Below are 17,523 nucleotides of genomic sequence, written 5' to 3'. Positions count from 1 at the left end.
TAGGGTTTTCATGTGTCACACAGTCTAGGTATGAGGGCATGCAATCGTCTACCTCTGAGACCCTTGTATGTGCTTAGCAGTCAGGGTGAGCTCTTAGGGTTTTATAGGGGTCACCTTTATGCTCCTTAGTTTTGGATCAAGCCAGTCGGATGTTTATCCATAACTTCCAGCTATCTGCAACATCATCCGTGACATTATAAACCGTCATTACTGTCTTAAGCATGGATCCGGTTTCAGCCTTCATTGACCGCATGCAAGGTCTTTCACTGGAGGTAGCAGATCTCCGTAAAAAACTGTGTCTCAGTTTCAGGTGACCGGTTCTGCTTGCGTTCATGGAGTTTGTTCCGAGCCTAAGATCTCGCTTCCGGATACATTCTCTGGGGGTAGTGAGAATTTTGTTCGCTTTAGAGAGGCTTGCAAACTCCATTTTCGCCTACTTCCCCATTCCTCTGGTGATGAGGAGCAGAGGGTAAGGATCATCTCGCTGCTCAGAGATAACGCTTAGTCTTGGGCCTTTTCGCTGCCGGTGGGGGCACGGCCCCTCCGATCGGTGGAAGAATTTTTTGTAGCCCTGGGGCAGATATATGATGACCCGGATCGTATTGCTCTGGCCGAATCTAAACTGCGTCTTTTATGCCAGGGTAAACAGTCCGCAGAGATATATTGTTCTGAATTTCGGAGATGGGCAGCTGATACTGGTTGGAACGATGCTGCACTCCGAAGTCAATTTTGCCAGGGTCTTTCGGAGGGATTGAAAGATGCATTTGCTTTTCATGAGAGACCTGCCTCGTTGGAGTCTGCCATGTCTCTAGCTGTTCGTATTGACAGGCGTCTTAGAGAGAGAGGAGAGACCACTCCTTCCTGTCATATTCAGTCCAAGGACAGTAGGGCAGTCTCATTCAGTGCGCAGGGGCCTCAGTCTCTCTCAATCCCCTCTGAGCAGGAGGCCATGCAGCTGGGTTTGCTTGCCTCTGATAGTAGAGGATTCAGCTCTCAGAGGAGGGTTTGTTTCTGTTGTGGGGCTATAAATCATTTGGCTAATGTTTGCCCCTCTAGGAGATTCAGGGAGTTTTCTGAGGGTAATAAAGAAACAAAAAGAAAAAACCCTCTAAAAACTTTCCATTTGCTACTATTGGCAAGGTTGATGCGGAAATTGAAGGTTTGCCGTTTGCTTGTAGTTCCCGTTTTCTCCTACCTGCCAGGGTGGCGCTAGATAGCAAGAACATTGTGAGATTTTTGTAGATAGTGGAGCAGCTGTCAATCTCATTGATAATCAATTTGCTATAACACATGGTTTCCAGGTATGCACTTTGGAAAAGGATATACCTGTTTTTGCTATCGATTCCGCTCCACTTTCTCAAAAATCGTTAAAGGGCATAGTTCACAAAGTTTGACTGTGGGTGATGCTCATGTTGAGGATATGTTATGTTTCGTCCTAAGCGGATTACCTACTCCTTTAGTGTTGGGGCTACCCTGGCTCACTAAACATAACCCCACCATTGATTGGCAAGCAAGGCAAATAAATGGTTGGAGTGACTTTTGCAGAGAGAATTGCCTCACAGCGTCTTTTTCAGAGGTTTCTACCAAGACTGTACCATCTTTTCTCTCTGAATTTTCGGATGTGTTTTCGGAGAGTGGTGTCCAGGAGCTGCCCCCTCACCGGAGTACGATTGCCCTATTAATCTCATCCCAGGCGCCAAGCAGTCAAAATCACGTTTATACAATCTCTACCAACCTGAAAGAGTCGCTATGCGTACTTATATCTCTGGGAGCCTCAGAAAGGGACACATCCGACCCTCGAAGTCACCTGTTGCCGCTGTTTTTTTTTTTTGTTAAGAAAAAAGATGGTTCTTTAAGACCTTGTCTGGATTTCAGGGAGCTGAACTGTATCACAATTCGTGACCCATATCCGCTTCCTCTGATCCCGGACCTGTTTAACCAGATTGTTGGGGCTAAAGTTTTTTCTAAGTTGGATTTAAGAGGGGCATACAACCTAGTCAGGGTCAGGGAAAGGGACGAATGGAAGACGGCCTTCAATACCCCTGAGGGTCATTTCGAGAATTTGGTTATGCCCTTTGGTTTGATGAATGCTCCGGCCGTCTTCCTACATTTTGTGAACAGCATTTTTTATCATTTAATGGGGAAATTTGTACTGGTGTATCGAGATAACATTTTGATTTTTACTCCTGATTTCAAAACATATGGACCACCTACGTCAGGTCTTGCTCATTCTGCAGGAGAATAAATTGTATGCTAAACTGGAAAAATGTGTGTTTGCGGTTCCGGAGATTCAATTTCTTGGTTTTCTTCTCTCCCCTTCTGGTTTTCGCATGGACCCTGAGAAGGTCCGCGATGTGCTTGATTGGGAGCTTCCTGAGAATCAGAAGGCGCTGATGCGGTTTTTGGGTTTTGCCAATTATTACAGAAAGTTCATTTTGAATTATTCCTCTGTTAAGCCACTCACTGATATGACTAAAAAGGGGGTAGATTTTTCCTCCTGGTCGGTAGATGCGCTTAAGGCCTTTTCTAGTATCAAAGAGAGTTTTGCTTCCGCTCCCATTTTGGTACAACCTGATGTCTCTCTACCTTTTATTGTTGAGGTGGACGCTTCTGAGGTGGGTGTGGGTGCGGTCTTATCTCAGGGTCCCTCTCCTTCCAAATGTGACCGTGTGCCTTTTTCTCAAGGAAACTCTCTTCCACAGAGAAAAATTACGATGTGGGAGATAGGGAGTTTTTGGCCATCAAATTAGCTTTTGAGGAATGGCGCCATTGGCTAGAGGGAGCCAGACACCCTATTACCGTGTTTACCGATCATAAGAATCTGGCCTACTTGGAATCAGCCAAGCGTCTGAACCCGAGATAGGCCAGATGGTCTTTATTCTTTTCTAGGTTTAATTTTGTTGTCACATTCCGCCCTGGGGTTAAAAATGTGAAGGCGGATGCCCTGTCACGTTGTTTTCCGGGAGGGGGGAACTTTGAAGACCCGGGTCCCATTTTGGCTGAAGGGGTGGTCGTCTCTGCTCTTTATCCTGATTTGGAGGCAGAGGTTCAGACAGCCCAGGCAGAGGCTCCTAATCTTTGTCCTCCTGGGAGGTTGTTTGTGCCTCTCGCTTTACGACACAAGGTTTTTAAGGAGCACCATGATACTGTCCTTGCTGGGCACCCAGGGAGTAGAGCCACAGTAGATCTCATTGCTCGGAGATTCTGGTGGCCGGCTCTTCGTAAGACGGTTAAGGGTTTTGTGGCAGCCTGCGAGACCTAGGCTCGTGCCAAGGTCCCTCATTCACGGCCATCGGGTTCTCTCCTCCCGTTACCCATTCCTTCCCGTCCTTGGACGCATCTGTCCATGGACTTCATTACGGACCTACCTCGTTCCTCGGGGAAGACTGTGATTCTGGTGGTAGTCGACCGTTTTAGCAAAATGGCGCATTTCATTCCCTTTCCTGGGTTACCCAATGCTAAGACGTTGGCGCAAGCGTTTGTTGATCACATTGTTAAATTGCATGGCATTCCTTCAGACATTGTTTCTGATAGGGGCACGCAATTTGTTTCCAGATTTTGGAAAGCCTTCTGTTCTCGCTTGGGGGTTCGGTTGTCGTTCTCTTCTGCTTTTCACCCGCAGTCAAATGGTCAGACCGAACGCGTCAATCAGAATCTGGAGACATATCTGCGCTGTTTTGTGGCTGAGAATCAGGAGGATTGGTATTCTTTTTTGTCCCTTGCTGAGTTTGCTTTAAATAAACGTCGCCAGGAGTCCTCTGATAAGTCACCATTTTTTGGTGCATATGGGTTTCATCCACAGTTTGGGGCATTCTCTGGAGAGGGGTCTTCTGGTTTACCTGATGAGGAGAGATTTTCATCGTCTTTGTCATTTATTTGGCAAAAGATTCAGGGTAATCTGAAGAGGATGAGTGAGAGATATAAGTGTGTGGCGGATAAGAGACGCGTGCCTGGTCCGGACCTGAATGTGGGTGATCTGGTGTGGTTGTCTACCTAGAATATCAAACTGAAGGATCCCTCCTGGAAGTTGGGTCCTAAGTTTATCGGGCCTTACAAGATCTTGTCCGTCATCAATCCCGTTGCCTTCCGTCTTGATCTTCCTCAGACTTGGAAGATCCATAATGTTTTTCACAGGTCTCTATTAAAACCTTATGTCCAACCCACTGTACCCTCCTCTTTGCCTCCTCCTCCGATTTTTGTTGATGGTAATCTTGAATTCCAGGTCTCTAGGATTGTGGATTCTCGCATTATCCGCGGTTCTCTCCAATACCTTGTTCATTGGGAGGGTTATGGTCCTGAGTAGAGGATGTGGGTCCCAGTGGCGGACATTAAGGCCACTCGTCTCATCAAGGCTTTCCATAGGTCTCATCCTGAGAAGGTGGGTTCTGAGTGTCCGGAGTCCACCTGTAGAGGGAGGGGTACTGTCACCGCCACTTCTGGGAGAAGGTCTGACAGACATCCTTTTCTACCTCTTGCATGATGTTCTTTGTTTTGGTTTCACTTTGTCATCTCATTTCCTTCTCCCAGGTGTCACCTATTTAGACTAATCCTCTTTCCTTTATATTCCCTCCCATACTGCCTCACTTTGCGGTTTATACTACTTCCTGGATTTGAAGTGTTCTCTGCTGGAGACTTCTGTTGCTTCTTTTAAGATAAGTCCTGGGGCGTAAAAACCCAAGGGCAGAATATAGAATATTTGACACAGTCCTGACCTCAGTATCTGAGGAAAGGGATTTAGGAGTAATTATTTCAGAAGACTTAAAGGTGGGAAGACAATGTAATAGAGCAGCACGAAATGCCAGCAGAATGCTTGGATGTATAGGGAGAGGTATAAGCAGTAGAAAGAGTGAAGTGCTTATGCCGCTGTACAGAACACTGGTGAGACCTCACTTGGAGTATTGTGCGCAGTACTGGAGGCCATATCTCCAGAAGGATATAGATACTCTAGAGAGAGTTCAGAGAAGAGCTACTAAACTAGTACATGGATTGCAGGATAAAACTTACCAGGAAAGGTTAAAGGACCTTAATATGTATAGCTTGGAAGAAAGAAGAGACAGAGGGGATATGATAGAAACTTTTAAATACATAAAGGGAATCAACTCGGTAAAGGAGGAGAGCATATTTAAAAGAAGAAAAACTACCACAAGAGGACACAGTTTTAAATTAGAGGGGCAAAGGTTTAAAAGTAATATAAGGAAGTATTACTTTACTGAGAGAGTAGTGGATGCATGGAATAGCCTTCCTGCAGAAGTGGTAGCTGCAAATACAGTGAAGGGGTTTAAGCATGCATGGGATAGGCATAAGGCCATCCTTTATATAAGATAGGGCCGGGGGCTATCCATAGTATTCAGTATATTGGGCAGACTAGATGGGCCAAATGGTTCTTATCTGCCGACACATTCTATGTTTCTATGTTTCCTTTCATGTATTGTGTTTCCTTGCTGGCTTGATTCTAGGTGACCCTGACTCCCTCCGTATTAAGTGCAGGGAGACGGTGGTCGTGTCCCCTCACTATTATAGGGTTTTCATGTGTCACACAGTCTAGGTACGAGGGCATGCAATCGTCTACCTCTGAGACCCTTGTATGTGCTTAGCAGTCAGAGTGAGCTCTTAGGGTTTTATAGGGGTCACCTTTATACTCCTTTGTTTGGGATCAAGCTAGTCGGATGTTTATCCATAACTTCCAGCTATCTGCAACATCATCCGTGACAATTTCTTGACTGAACCTTAGAATGAGACCCAGTAACAGGCACGAAGGCTATGTTCTTTCCTGCCCCGGCCACAAAGCACTGAGGGAAGAGGGGCCCAAGCTGAACTCTTACACCAGGGCCCATGAGCCTTTAGCTACGCCCCTGAGTGTATATACTGTAGTCCCAAAATAAACAATTGCACATTATATAAAAAAAAGACCAGAAAGCAGCCCAAAATGTTGCCTTTTCATTTAAATGAATTAAGAACAGGAGCTACTGAAGTACAATCTCCCAATTTGGAATTATATAAAACTAAGGTAAAAAGTAAATGACGAAATGGGCTTTATGGTGATTATTATTACTATTATTATTAATAATTGATTCAGATTCCATCCTGCCACTAGAACAATCTGAAATAAAATGTTATAAAATGGCGTAAATAACCAAATTTAATCAGAAAACAGGTTGTAGTGATTTTCCAGTACAAAATTATATTTCAAAGCCTCATTTCGCCACCTGTAGTATTTCCCCCATTGGGTCCATGTGCCAGTCTCTATGGGCTGTTGGGATCCATGCACCAATATGTAACCACTCATGGTTCAAAATTTATAAAATAAAATTATTGAGAACACTGAAATATTACTTTATTATAAATCCATTACCAGATATCTCATTATTTATAATTGCAGTCTGAGCCGCCATCCTCTCCGCACTTCTGCTATCTCTTCATGAGCTCCGTTCCTAGCTAAGATCTCACCAGTTGTATGGAGGATGGGGATCACTAACAGGTAGAGCAGAGAGGAGTCTGAGGCAGGTCTGATTAATCTTTCTTCTTTTTTTTATGAAAGCCCGAGAAACGTGCTTTTCTTCACCCGTGCATCAAAATCGTGCTGCTTGCCACACAAAAACGTGCACAAGGACATGGTTCATCGCAGGCCCTCCCCATAAGAGAAGGGAACCCATAAACCAATCCCAGTCCCTCTGGGCCAGAATGCTCCTACAAGGGTCTGGGACTAGTGGCCATCCCTCAACCAAAGCTGAAGAAGCACCAATCTTGCTCTAGCTTCCACCTGACTTTCATCGCTTGTTACGCCAAGCCATAAAGTTGGCAAAGAGGTGAGCACGCTCAAAATGGAAGTAAGTAAAGTATGTGCAAATGTGCCATTACTAAGTGGGCTCCCACCCTAAGTGAGTTCAGGCACTCCAGGGTCACCCCTCCTGGGGCACTTCTGCACCTCGGGCTTTAAAACATCTATGCCCATGGTTTCTATCCGGAGGCCTTTTTTTGTGCCTTAGAAAAAATTCTGAGTGATAAATCTGAAGTAAAGCTCATTAACATTGCTAACCACTTTCCATCTATTGTTTAAAACTGATGTGCGTAATTTAACCCCTTAAGGACCCATGATGCACATGTACTTCATGGTGATCGGGCAGGTGCAGGAACTGCGCTCGCCCGATCAGCAGTAGGGGTCCGCAGTCACTGATAGCCTGACCCCTGCTGCATGCACCAGCATTGGTGAAATCGCCAATACTGGCGCATTAACCTTTCATGTGCCGCGGTCAGCGCTGACCGCGGCACGTGCGATGTCGGGCGGGGATCAGAGCTGCCATAGGGTCCCCGTGCTGCTGTGACGGGGACCCGATGGCATGGAAGGCAGCCCGATGCCTTCCTTAGGCATCAGGGCTGCCCTCCGGTGGAGAGCCTGTGAGATCAAGCTTCCTGGATCTCACAGGCAGGAAGCTGTATGTATAAAGTGAATGGGACGGATCAACCTGATTTAGGATTTCTAAGGTGCTCCTACTGAGATTGATGCACCCAAATCAATGGATTATGAAAGTTGCAGAATTGGAGTATGTACAGTAGAAGGACACTCAACATAAGGAGTCACAATGAAACCGGAGGATTTGAATAAATATTACGATTTATTGAACATGCTCTAAAATAGACGACCGTGGCAGCATAAAATCAGCAACAATAAAATCGGCAACAATAAACGATTTATCATAGAAACATAAAACAGAATGGCAATCGATAGGGAATATAGATACTGTTTTCAATTAAAAAGGGGTTTCAATTAAAATGTCCAGTACCACAAAAACGCAACTGCAACAGTGTACAGGTCAGTAACACATCCAGACTTGAGTCCTAAATCTGAAGGTGTGAGAACTTATAATGATATTGTATATTGATGTGAATAATAGTATATTCTGAAGCCGTCTATGTTAAAACCAATTTGTGGCGTCCCACGTTTTCGAATGGTAATAAAATCGGCACAGCAGCAATATTCGACAAAATTATATATAGAAATCTTTACTTATCTTTGTGCATAGAAGCTTGTATGCGGCCTTCTGCTGGTAATCACTGTAGCAGCAGGTTTTGTGTTTGGCGTCCCGCATGTATCGGGCTTAACTTTCGGTGTCCCACGTGTCGTTATCTTCGAACACAGATTTGGTAGTTTTCAACCCAGACACTACGATAATACAGTCCCACACATTCAACTGATGGGCGTTCCTCTCCAGGTTCTGTCTCTTTCGGGTGATTAGAGTTTGTACTCAGTTTTTTTTCTTCAAATATATAAAGTCCAGTTAGTGTGGATTGTGATGATATCCCCACTATGCAGGTCAATAAGTTGAGCACCAAACGTGTTTCGGAGTATTACTTTACTCCTTCCTCAGTCATAATGCTTGCTTAGAGTGTTTGCTGCCTTTATATCCCTCCTTCCTGAGTTCCTTACAAAAAGTGGACTGGATAACAATTCAAAAACGCTTATAAATGAGGTTGCGGTTTTTATGCGTTTTTTTATGTTTGATGCATTTCTTGATTGTATGGCCCATAATTGTCCTATATATCATAACTGATGGGTCATTTTCTATTAAAACTTGCTTTCACAAAAAAAAAAAATTACAATAAAAATATGCCAAGATTAAAAAAGAATATGGTACAAATGCACAAAATCCAAAGTGAATTGATCATTTGAGGACATAGGGCATACATTTGTCTTTAAATTAAGTTGACTCAAAATGTGTATAGTCAATAGGTGAGAGCCCTCCATCGAGGCAATACACATTTTGAGTCAACATAATTTGAATAAAATCAGGTGACATGAAAAAGGTCTCTTGACTAGTGATGAGCGAACCGGTGGCTGTTCGAGTTCGAAGGGTTCGACTGAATTTAGATTCAAAGTTTGGTTTGGGTTCTGAACTTAACCCTGAACAACGAGTTCTATTGAAGTCAATGGGGACTCAAAATTTGGGGCTGAAAAATGGCTGTAAAAAAGTCATCGAAAGGGCAAGAGGGGGTGCAATAGGAAGTTGAGGAGGCTGTGGATGTGGTGGTATAGGTGAAAGAGGCAGAGGAGGTGGAGGAAGAAGCCAACATTCTTTCTGTTTTCTCTCATCACTACTGTTGACTGAAAATGCTTGCGATCTATAAACTGGTTTGCCTCTTAAATCATGAAAAACCAATATAAATGTATTGAGTTTATAGTGTGAAGTTTCAATTATCAATTGTTTTGCCAGTTTATGAACTACCAGCACCTACCTAATAGACAAAGAGATATGATTGTCATGTTTTTAATTTATTTAATAAGTAATCTAAAAAAAAATTGTTTAGCCCGGGGTTAATGCTACATAGCACATGGGCCAAAGTGTAAAGTTCATAAAGAAATAATATTAAAGTGCAAAGAAACCCTTTATGTGAACACAATGGTATAGACTGGTCTGCAGGATTAATAATCAACCAAAGTGCTAAAAAGGTAAAGTGCAGAAATAGAGGAACATAAGTCTCTGAATATGACATCCAAGGAGAGAAAATCTCCATATAAGACCATTCAAACATAAGTGTGTAATGACCCAGTGTAGCATGGAGCTCTTATCCATGTGTATGACTGATAAAATGAGGAGCCTTGCCAGGAGATGTCAGCAGTGATAAGTGTGGGGAAGCAGGTTACATATATTTATGTATTGATAGCATAATTTTTTTATTTGCAAAGAAAATAAGGACCTTTTATCTTATAAATATGTTTTTCTTTCTCCAGGTGAGGACAGGATATGAGGCTACTGGACTTATCTTTTCTCTTCCTCTTATAAAGTAGAAGATAATCAAGTACGACTTGTCAGTAATAGTACTGAACATAGACTGGGTGAAATGTCGACAAGATCTCAATATAGTAAACTTTTTGAAAAGAGATCTAAGAAAATTCACCAAGGTGAAAGGTTGTTTAAATGTCCAGAATGTGAGAAATCATTTATTAGAAAAGAACATCTTGCTGAACATGTAAGAATTCACACAGGAGAAAAGCCATATTCATGCTCAGAATGTGAGAAATCTTTTACTTCAAAAATAGCAGTAGTGAGACACCAGAGAATTCACACAGGAGAGAAGCCATATTCTTGTCTAGAATGTGAAAAGTGTTTTAGTCTGAAATCGCTTCTCGTTGGACATCAGAGAATTCACACAGGAGAGAAGCCATATTCATGTCCTGAATGTGAGAAGAGTTTTAGTCTGAAAGCATATCTTGTAGATCATCAGAAAATTCACACAGGAGAGAAACCATTTTCATGCCTAGAATGTGATAAGTGTTTTCGTAACAAATCAAGTCTTGTTCAACATCAGAGAACTCACACAGAAGAAAAGCCATATTCATGTACTAAATGTAAGAAATGTTTTAGTCTGAAATCACATCTTGTTCGACATCAGAAAATTCACACAGGAGAGAAGCCGTTTTCATGTCCTGAATGTGAGAAGTGTTTTAGTCTGAAATCACAACTTTTTCAACATCAGAAAATTCACATAGGAGAGAAGCCGTTTTCATGTCCTGAATGTGAGAAGTGTTTTAGTCATAAATCAGGTCTTTTTAAACATCAGAGATCTCACACAGGAGAGAAGCCATTTTCATGCTCAGAATGTAATAAGTGTTTTAGTCAGAAATCACATCTTGATGGACATCGGAAAATTCACACAGGAGAGAAGCCATTTTCATGCTCAGAATGTAATAAGTGTTTTAGTCAGAAATACATACTTGTACGACATCAGAGAATTCACACAGGAGAGAAGCCATATTCATGTACTGAATGTATGAAATGTTTTAGTCAGAAATCACATCTTGTTCAACATCAGAAAACTCACACAGAAGAGAAGCCATTTTCATGTCCTGAATGTGAGAAGTGTTTTAGTCAGAAGTCAACTCTTGCTCAACATCAGAGAATTCACACAGGAGAGCCATTTACATGTACAGATTGTGGGAAAGGATTTACTAAAAAATCAAGTCTATTAAAACATTTAAAAATTCACACGAGGAAGTAACCATGTGTATGTATAGTATGAGGAAACAGTAGTATAAAATCAGGTCTTGTGGCAAATGAAAGAGCTGACAAGTCAGAATCCATTGCAATTTTTAGACTGTTTGAAATGTGGAAGGTGTGGACCTCCACTGTAGGAATTGCTACCTTATGATGTGTTCTTTATTTTTTCTGCCAAACTTCTTTTATAATAAATTTTACAATGAGTGAATACTGACAGAGTAATGTCTCTTTAAACTCAGAGAGTCTCCCCTTGGTTGTGATGTCCACAGAGAGCGATATAAACCAACGACTGAATTTCAAAAGAGCTCTGTGGGAAACTCCCTTTAACTGATTTACTTATAGTAAAACAATAGTAAGGTGTTTACAAGACAATGTAATATGAGATTATTCTCATCATTTTCATTGTAAGTTTAACCCCTTTAGGACCGGGTAATTTTCCATTTTTGTATTTTTGATTTTTGCTTTCTGATTTACCACAGCCATCATATTTTTATTTTTCCATTAACATGATCATATGAGGGCTTGTTTTCTACAGGACAAGTTGTACTTTCTAATGGCACCATTTATTACTTCACACAAAGTGGGAAGCTAGAAAAAATTATATAAGTTTGATTATATGGTAAAATTAACCTGTTCTCCTTCTATAGGTGAGCATGGTTACAGAGATATAAAATTTGTATACTTCCACTTCATTTTAAGACACCTATAAAAATATATTATATAGAGTCTGTTGACCAGCCATAAAAATATTTCAAAGAAACAGATTCTGCAGCGCTTAAGAAAATTACTTATTAGTTATATTTATAAAAGTAATATAATGCAGTCTTTCTCGATTGCGAGTTTTAAGATCATGCAGAGCTTACATTTCACTTTTAAAACCAACTTAGACCTATCACCATACCAGCCTTACTGACCACATCCCCATCTTGCAGCAGAGACATATTCAAAAGTTTGGTGGAATTCGAAGTGAGTGATACTATAATATGATTTTGATCATAAATCAGATAAACCATTACTTATAAGTAAGATCCTAAATATAATATACAATAAAGCAGTTTTGTAATTTAAATCAGTAAAAAAAATTGTATCCAAGCAAAGGATCTAATATGCTTCCTGATTCAATACATTTTTGTATAATCTTCTCTAATGGTTTTTGTACTCATTCCATAGAAGCAAAATAGTTTTAGGGAATTTTTGAATTTTTTAAAATGAAATGTTCACTATGCCAGATGTAGCTCTGTGTTTCTTACTGATATCTGATGTACGTTCTGAAATTCTAGTTTTTATTTTCCTGTTTCTACATCCTACATATAATTTATTGCAATCAGTACAATACATTTTATAAACTGCAGATTGTTGACACAACGGATAAATTCTTTAATGTCATACATGTTCTTTATTATAAGAAGCATTAAAGTTCCTCTTGTCTGAACATAGGTGCTCACATTGCAACTTGAACCTCTATGGTTAGCCAGGTTTTTTGAGTTCTTGGCTGGGTAAGAAATTTGGTTTTAACAAATCTTTCGAAGTCGTCTCTTGTCTATCTACATATTTATCTCCCTTTTCAACAATTTTCAGTAAGATGACATCCTGATATAATATTGGTAATATATTTTGAAAAATGTTCTTAAGTTCATTTCATTTGCTATAAGCTGTTGACAATATAAGACTGATTGAGTCCTCTCAAGAAACTGAACATAAAGGAAATTATCAAGAGGAAAGAGGAGAAAAGAAGATATCCATACCAGAAGAAGAAGCTGTATATCTGCAAGAAATCATGGATAGTGTTCTTGTATTAACATCTACAGTTCTAATTGTGGAGCAGATAAGGATCTTGGTGAAAGGACTATGCTTTGTCCCAAGCTTGGACTTTAGACTGTTCCACACTTGATTTAAACACTGGAGTATGTAGAAGGGCACTCAACATAAGGAGTCACAACGAAACCGGAGGATTCGAATAAATATTACGATTTATTGAGCATGCTCTAAAATAGACAACAATGGCAGCATAAAATCAGCAACAATAAACGATGTATCATAGAAACATAAAACAGAATGGCAATTGATAGGGAATATAGATACTGTTTTCAATAAAAAAGGGGTTTCAATTAAAATGTCCAGTTCCACAAAAACGCAACTGCAACAGTGTACAGGTCAGTAACACATCCAGACTTGAGTCCTAAATCTGAAGGTGTGAGGACCTATAATAACATCGTATATTGAAGTGAATAGTCGTATATTCTGAAGCCGTCTATGTTAAAACCATTTTGTGGCGGCCCATGTTTTCGAATGGTAATAAAATCTGCACAGCAGCAATAATCGACGAAATTATATATAGAAATCTTTACTTATCTTTGTGCATAGGAGCTTGTATGCGGCCTTCTGCTGGTAATCACTGTAGTAGCAGTCAGGCTGTACGCTGTAGGGTGTAAACCTTTTGTGTTTGGCGTCCCACGTGTATCAGGCTTAACTTTCGGCATCCCACGTATCACTATCTTCGAACATGGATTCGGTAGTTTTCAACCCAGACACTACAATAATTGAGTCCCGCACATTTAACTGATCTTTTTCGGGTACAGTAAAAGCTGGTGCTTGTCTCTTCCTTGATCCTGTGGGTGTTCCTCTTCAGGTTCTGTGTCTTTTGGGTGATTAGAGTTCGTACTCCTTAGTCTTTTTTCTTCAAATATATAAAGTCCAGTTAGTGTGGATTATGATGATATCCCTACTATGCAAGTCAATACGTTGAGCACCAAATGCGTTTCGGAGTGTTACTTTACTCCTTCCTCAGTGGTAATGCTTGCATAGCGTGTTCGCTGCCTTTATATCCCTCCTTCCTGAGTTCCTTACAAAAAGTGGACTGGATTCCAATTCAAAAACGCTTATAAATGAGGTTGCGGTTTTTATGTGTTTTTAAGACTTTTTTTTATGTTTGATGCGTTTTTTGGTTGTATGGCCCATAATTTTCCTATATATCAAAACTGATGGGTCATTTTCTATTAAAACTATTGCTTTCACTAAATACAATAAAAATTACAATAATGTTTTTAAAAAATATGCCGAGATTATAAAAGAATATGGTACAAATGCACAAAATCCAGAGTGAATTGATCATTTGAGGACATAGGGTATACATTTGTCTTCAACTTAAGTTGACTCAAATTATGTTGAATCAAAATGTGTATAGTCAATAGGTGAGGGCCCTCCATCGAGGCAATACACATTTTGAGTCAACATAATTTGAGTCAACTTAAGTTGAAGACAAATGTATACCCTATGTCCTCAAATGATCAATTCACTCTGGATTTTGCACAAGTGAAACACCTTCCTAGGGTGCGAGTAGGCAACAGAACCTTCAGCGTTATTTGGTAGGGCCGAATGCGGCTCTACGAATGGTGAGGCCAGAACAAGTACAGGCGATTGTAGATGTGGCTGACAGTGCCTCCAGTTCCTTCATATTGTTTCCCACCCAGTCTCCTGCTGAAAGGTCAGAGTTGGCACCTGCAGCCGATGTCCATCAGTCTTTCACCTCGCCCCCTTGCAAATCAGAGAAGCAGTCTGAGCCCCAAGTCATGCAACAGTCTCTTCTGCTTTTTGATTACTCTGCTAGCAGGGTTTCCTAGGGCCATCCACCAAGCCCTGCCCCAGAAGTGGAAGAGATTGAGTGCACCGATGCACAACCACTTAGGTTTCAGGATGAGTACATGGGAGGACCACCCCAGCACGTCTCGGATGAGGACGAAAAACAGGTGCCAACTGCTGTGGCTTTCTGCAGTGTGCAGACCAACAAGGAGGGCAGGGGTGAAGACTGGGTGGAAGATATGGCAAACGATGAGGTCCTCGACCCCACATGGAATCAAGGTCATGCGAGTGACCTGTGTAGTTCGAAGGAAGAGGCGGTGGTCGCACAGAGCCACCAGCACAGTAGAAGAGGGAGCAGGGTGCAAAAGTGGAGTGGACGTCTCCTAGACAGTACGCCTGCTACTGCACCAAGGGCCCGAGCACACCAAAGCCAGCTCCAAGGAGTTCCCTGGCATGGTAGTTCTTCAGAGAATGTGCTGACGACAAGACACGAGTGGTTTGCACGCTGTGCAATTAGAGCCTGAAGCAAGGCATAAACGTTCTAAACCTGAGCACAACCTGCATGACCAGGCATCTAAGTGCAAAGCACAAGCTGCAGTGCAGTAGACACCTCAAAAACAAGGAAAGGTCTCTGTCTCTTCCTGCTTCCTCTTCTGCTGCAGTCTCGGCCTCTTCATCCCCCTCTGGAGTCCCAGTGGCACCTTCCACCCTGCAAACAGAGCATCTGCCAGCAACACCATCACCTCGGTCACCAAGCATCTCCACAATGTCCCATGGAAGCGTTCATCTATTTATCTCCCAAACACTGGAGGGAAAGAGGAAGTACCCCCCTACCCACCCACGATCCCTGGTCCTGAATGTCAGCATTTCAAAATTACTGGCCTTTGAAATGCTGTCATTCCGTCTGATGGAGACAAAGAGTTTTAAAAGCCTTATGGAGGTGGCTGTACCCAGCCGCCACTACTTTTCCAGGCGAGCCATCCCTTCCCTGCACAATCAAGTGGGGGACAAAATCAGGTGTGCACTGCGCAACGTAATCTGTGGCAAGGTCCACCTAACTACGAATACATGGACCAGTAAGCACGGTCATAGACGTTCTATCTCCCTAACAGCACACTGGGTAAATGCAGTGGCGGTTGAGCCTGAGGCGGATAGCAGTTTGGCGCATGTCCTTTCACCACTGAGCATTGCAGGGCACTTCTCTTTGCCTTCTGTTCCTTCCTCCTCCTACTCCGCTTTCTCATCCTCTACCGCCTCCTCATCCAGTCAGTGTAAGACCTTCACAACCAACTTCAGCACAGCCAGGGGTAAACAACAGCAGGCAGTTTGAAAACGTATCTGTTTGGGGGACAAACCCCACACTGCGCAGGAGTTGTGGACGGGCCTTGAACAACAGACCGACGAGTGGTTGGTGCCAGTGAGCCTCAAGCTCAGCCTGGTAGTGTGCAATAATGTGCGAAATCTCGTAGCAGCTCTGGGCCTAACTGCTTTGACGCACATCCCTTGCCTGGCTCATGTGCTGAATTTGGTGGTGCAGAGGTTCCTTAAAAATTACTCTGATATGTCAGAGCTGCTGCAGAAAGTGTGGGCCGTCTGTGTGCACTTTCGGCGTTCTCACTCTGCTGCTGCTCGCCTGTCAGCGCTGCAGCATAACTTCGGCCTTCCCGCTCACCGCCTCATATGCGAAGAGCCCAGAAGCTGGAAATCCACCTTGCACATGCTGGCCAGACTGTACGAGCAGCAGCAAGCGATAGTGGAGTTTCAGCTGCAGCATGCATGGGTGAGTCGCTCTGCGGAACAGCACCACTTCATCACCAATGACTGGGCCTCAATGCGAGACCTATGTGCCTTGTTGCGCTGTTTTGAGTACTCCACCAACATGGCCAGTGCCGACGATACCGTTCTCAGCGTTACTATCCCACTTCTATGCCTCCTTGAAAAAACGCTTCGGGCGATGATGGAAGAGGATGTGGCACAGGAGGAGAAGGAGGAAGAGGGATCATTTCCAAGGGTTTCAGGTCAGTCATGCACAAGTGGCTCCAAGGGTGGGTTCCTGCACCAACAAACGCCAGGTACAGAACTGTCCAGCCAGGGCACAGTTCTGGAGGATGATGAGGTGGAGGATGAGGAGATGGAGGAGGAGGAACCGTGTTCACAGCAGCGTGGCACCCAAACCAGCTCATGGCCATCACTGGTGCTTGGCTGGGGGAATACAGAGGACACAGACGATACACCTTCCACAGAGGACAGCTTGTCGTTGCCTCTGGGCAGCCTGGCACACATGAGTGATTATATGCTGCAGTGTCTCCGCAATGACACCGAGTTGGCCACGTTCTAACTTGTGTTGATTACTGGGTGGCCACGCTGCTGGATCCCCGTTACAAGGACAAAGTACTGTCGACAGGGAAATACATTTCACTAAGTTGTCTGTTACATTGTCGCGGGAAATTCACCAATTTATGCCTTTGATATACCCCTGCTCTACCTAGTAGACAGGGAAATACATTTCACTAATTTGTCTGTTACATTTTCGGGTGAAATTCACCAATTTTTGGCTGTGATATACCCCTGCTCTACCTAGTAGACAGGGAAATACATTTCACTAATTCGTCTGTTACATTGTTGGGTGACAAATGTTCATTTTTTGCGCTAGAAAGTACATTTGCGGCCTACACTGCATTTAGGACAGTACGAATGGTGAGACTAGAACAAGTACAGACTATAGTAGATTGTGGGGATGACAGTGCCTACAGTTCCTTTGCATTGTCTCCCACCCAGTCCCCTGCTGAAAGATCAGAGTTGGCACTTATAGCCCACGGCCATCTGTCTTTCAACTCACCCCCTTGCAAATCAGGCAAGCAGTCTGAGCCCCAAGTCAAGCGCAGTCTGGTATGCTTTTTGATGACTCTGCTAGCAGGGTTTCTGTGGACCATTCACATAGCCCTGCCCC

At 42.8% G+C, this 17,523-nt stretch overlaps 1 protein-coding gene across 1 annotated transcript; it reads left to right on the top strand.

The window, feature by feature from the left end:
* Positions 1 to 9,837: 9,837 nt before the first annotated feature.
* On the top strand, positions 9,838 to 12,885 carry LOC120993544 (gastrula zinc finger protein XlCGF52.1-like). The gene is made up of 2 exons (XM_040422025.1): positions 9,838 to 10,921; positions 12,647 to 12,885. The coding sequence occupies exons 1-2, from the start codon at positions 9,838 to 9,840 to the stop codon at positions 12,883 to 12,885; spliced, it is 1,323 nt and encodes a 440-aa protein (XP_040277959.1).
* Positions 12,886 to 17,523: the final 4,638 nt, after the last annotated feature.

The sequence above is a fragment of the Bufo bufo genome, chromosome 3 (assembly GCF_905171765.1).
Source record: "Bufo bufo chromosome 3, aBufBuf1.1, whole genome shotgun sequence".
Classification (NCBI taxonomy): domain Eukaryota; kingdom Metazoa; phylum Chordata; class Amphibia; order Anura; family Bufonidae; genus Bufo; species Bufo bufo.
This window is presented reverse-complemented; position numbering and strand designations above follow the sequence as displayed.

Excerpts from the sequence above, each read along its gene's own strand:
- LOC120993544 (XM_040422025.1), top strand. The coding sequence starts at position 9,838 with ATGTCGACAAGATCTCAATATAGTAAACTTTTTGAAAAGAGATCTAAG. Across the intron at positions 10,922-12,646 it reads CACAGGAGAGCCATTTACAT|CTGTTGACAATATAAGACTG; the intron begins GTACAGATTGTG and ends ATTTGCTATAAG.